Source organism: Anopheles ziemanni, chromosome 2 (genome assembly GCF_943734765.1).
Source record: "Anopheles ziemanni chromosome 2, idAnoZiCoDA_A2_x.2, whole genome shotgun sequence".
NCBI lineage: Eukaryota > Metazoa > Arthropoda > Insecta > Diptera > Culicidae > Anopheles > Anopheles ziemanni.
The window spans coordinates 67,057,735-67,061,624 of NC_080705.1; the positions used below are offsets into that span (position 1 = coordinate 67,057,735).

General features: G+C 51.2%; 1 protein-coding gene across 1 annotated transcript; it reads right to left on the reverse strand.

The window, feature by feature from the left end:
- Positions 1-1,119: 1,119 nt before the first annotated feature.
- On the reverse strand, positions 1,120-3,083 carry LOC131294150 (UDP-glycosyltransferase UGT5-like). Its single transcript, XM_058322196.1, has 5 exons — positions 2,913-3,083; positions 2,760-2,847; positions 2,489-2,684; positions 1,534-2,385; positions 1,120-1,465 (listed from the first exon to the last, which is right to left on the reverse strand). Exons 1-5 carry the CDS (start codon positions 3,081-3,083, stop codon positions 1,120-1,122), a joined length of 1,653 nt encoding a protein of 550 aa, XP_058178179.1.
- Positions 3,084-3,890: the final 807 nt, after the last annotated feature.

Consider the following 3,890-nt stretch of genomic DNA (forward strand, 5'->3'; position numbering starts at 1 on the left):
ATGGTGGAATCTTTGCCGGGAACCAAATGCAATCACACTCACACACACATACACAAGGTCCCTCGGTTTGACGGAGACAAAAATGTCCTCATCCATGTTCCCCAGCCTTGGGGAAGAGTTGATGATGACGAAAAATTGGCTACATTTTGACTCTAAGCTGCTTAGGGACCTGATCTCCTTAACAAGACGCAAACCGAACGATGAATGTGGGGGCCGCTCGGTTTGCCCCATTACCGTTCACGCGAGGCAAGTTCCTACGCCAGACCTTTCGTCACTCACATACACACGGATGTGTTTCGCCATGTGGGTGCAAACCAAAAAGCAGAAAAAAAAACATCCCAAACACAAAAATCATTTAGGAACAGTAGACAACGTCACGTCAACACAATTTCGACGACGGAAGTGCTCCAACAGGAACAGCAGACCCGTTCATAAAGCCCTTCCGGTTGTGATACGGTTTTTCGGTGCGTTCATGTGTGCCGATTTTTCCTGCACACCTCTTGTTGGTTTTTTTTTTTGTGGACGGGGCGGGGGAAAACGAGACCGTTTTTTCCTTCCGTAACGACAAGATGGCATCATTAGTCGGAGAGAGTGTGCGGAGTGCTATTAAATGCTCGCATTGGTGAATGTGGTGATATCGAATCTTTCCAGCATTTTTCCGGCTACGTTTTTCCCCAGCCGACCGATGTTTTGCTTTGTTGTCTACCCTCGGGCGTGAGTGATACGAAATTAACAACCGGTAACTTTTTTTTCCTCCTGAAATTGGAAAAGGCTATGTAAAAAAATCAAACATAGCTTCATCGATAGGATACTGTCGGAAATATGAGAAATGTGAAATGTCCCGATTTCATCTATTAGTTCGCAATCGCAATTTTCATTTCCATTGGCTTGTGAGTTTCCTTCCTTTTTATTGAAAACTGTATAACGTTGTTAAAAAATGGTTATAGAACATATTACTCCATTTGTTTTCAGTAAAATTATGTTCAACTATATTTGTACAAATCTAATAACGCGATATACAAAATTGAAGCAGTACTTCTTCTTTGGAAGATGTCTATAAAAGATCCCTCGTTTAGTCCCCACACCCATTGCACCACTTCGCACCACTTTTCCCCCTCATCAGTTCCGTTTCTTTTTCAATTCTTTCGATTCTGTCGGCTTTCCTGCGCTGCTCGTCTTGTCGGCGGTGGACGCGTTCTTCAACTTTCGCTGGTGCGTTTTGCGCAGAATGATTTGAATAAGCGTCGCAAACAACCCGACCGGTAGCATCACGATCAGCAGCACCATGATCGCCACGTCGACGACATGGCGCGACCAGAACGACAGATAGAGAGCTCCACTGCGCAGATAGTTGACGCCACCGTCGTTCTTGAGGACGTAGTCGATGTAGTAGAGGGCCTTCTCCATCGGTTTTTGCGGCTGTTCGCGGAACTGTCGCGATGCCTTGAGAGCGGCGTAGCGGAAGCTGGGCGAAAGAAGGGTTCGGAAGGAATGGATCACATGATCGCTATAGGCGGTTAGTAGAGGACTCACCTTTGCTCGTTGAGCATTTCATTAATTAACTCCAACACTAGTTCCTCGGTGACATTTTGATAGTCCAGTTTTAGACCGTAACCAGCGTCAACGGCACGGTTCACCAGGATCTCCTGATCGCCGGCAAGTGGAAGCCCGAGGATCGGTTTGCCGTAGTACACCGTCTCCATCATGCTCAGCAACCCACCGTGCGTGATATGGAGCCTCACGTTAGGGTGCGCCAGAAGCTGCTGCTGCGGCATCCACGGACCGACGATGACATTCCCCGATTGGTTGGCCAACGTCGCGTTCTCCCACTTCCAGATGACCAGTACCTGGCTCAACCGTCCGAACGCACCCGTGAACGCATCCCGCAGATAGTCGGGGAAGTCCGCCGACCGAATGTTCGTGCCCATACTGAAGTAGATGACGCCATTCTTGGCCTTCTCCACCCAATTGATGACGTCCTGCGAGAACCCGGTATCCTCGAACTCCCGGATGTGCACCCCACCGACCTCAATCATGTTTGGTACGAATGGGCGCGCGAAGTTGATCACCGGATGGCTATTGACCAGCACCAGGCTTACGTTGTGGATCAGATCCAACAGCGGGGGTAGTGTCCCCTTCCGTTGGAAATGCCGCTGGTAGACGGCTTCCTGCGACGGTAGGTACAGGTACTTGTAGTTAAACTGCTCGCACACCGACACGAACGTGTTCCAGACGCGCTGCACCAGCGTCATGCGGTCGGAGTAACCGAGCGACGGGATCGGATTGTAGGCCGGATTGTGCGGGTTCGCCACCATCTCGTTGGTGTACTTGTTCGGGGCCTCGGCACTGTACACAATCGCCGGCACACCGTAATGATAAGCCAGCCTGCACAACAAACGAGCGAACGGGCGTAAAGCATAAGTGGAGACGGGCGATAAGATTTTGACGCACATGGACGTGACGTCGGCAACGTGTGCGTCTCGCTTACCCGAGTAAACTTTCACACAGCACCTGATCCAGCAGGAGCAGGTCGAACGCCTCGGATGGGTTCTTCAACAGTTCCTGAACCTTCGCATGACCCAGCGTGTAGTCGGCCATCGCCGCCGTACCGTAGATCAGGTTGGTGTTACCGTAGAAGCTCGATTTGTCCCGCTTGGTGAACACGTTCGCCGTGAGTCCATAATCTATGGGGTACCAATGTCAAAAGGGTTCCGCTGCAATCGATAAGCCGTTGGACAAACACCGGCACGGGAGCTTACCTTCGACGTGGCTGTACAGTCCCGTTATCCTCACCTGGCGGATGTTTTCGTGCGCGTACTGCACCTCGAAGGGACTCACGATAGTTACCTTGGCGAATGGAAACCAAAAAGTTTGTAGGGAACTCACCACGCAAGGTTCTAGCCATCACTTACATTGTGTCCACGTGCTGCAAGTGCCTCGAACAGTACCTGCCCGAAGATGTAGTTCGTCTTGCTGATGCTCGGAAACACGGCCAAAATCTTTGCGCCGCTGGACGAACTCAAACTACCGGCTAGCACGAGAGCCACCAGCACTATGTACCCTCCGACGAACTTGCAGACCATCACTGTCTATGTCTCTGACGAGAGACCGGCGCACAAGGATTACTCACGAGGTGTTGTGGGCTGCTTCGAACGTTCGAACTTCGTCGTCTGCCAAACCGCTTAGTCGTACTGGCTGGCGTAGTCTACTTTGCCACGATAAGGTTCGTCGATGGCGCACGCCATTCGCTCTGATAATGCACCTCGATCGATAAGAGCAGCCCAACATCGAACAAAAAAACAGCCATCGAATTCGGACGCACCACGTACGTTGGTTGGTTCCGCCGGCGTGTACCTCATGTGTTGATTAGCTCCGATTGAGTTAAGTTTTGAACTCCGAAAGTACTACGTCCGGAAGTTGTACTCTGCATACATTAATTCATGCGTCAACATCCGAGGGTATCTGCAGATGCGGCACCAGCTAACGGCTGGGAGGAGGAGGAGGATACCATTTCCATTCCGTCTTTCACCCTAAAGGGCGCAATTTGGACCGACCTTGAAAAGGGATTTTTACTGCCCTCTCTCCCTCTCGGGAACACATTCATGTTTCGCTGCACGATGCGCCGCCGGTCGTTTCGAAAGATCGGGGTGGAAAATCGATATTTTTGTCCATTGTGATGAAACACGGCATGATTGCAGGAGGACCGTCCGTCCGCTGGAGTGATTTTGTGTGTGTGAATATGTGTTTTCCAAACTGTCTGCAGGCCGGTGTCCTGCGTGGAACGGTTCCCTCCTTTCCACCCACGTGGCCGGGAAAACCACGCCAGGTTGTCGGTTGTCATGGAAACGTTCGTTCGTTCGTGCAGCCGGTGTCTGACGTGGCCGGTTCGC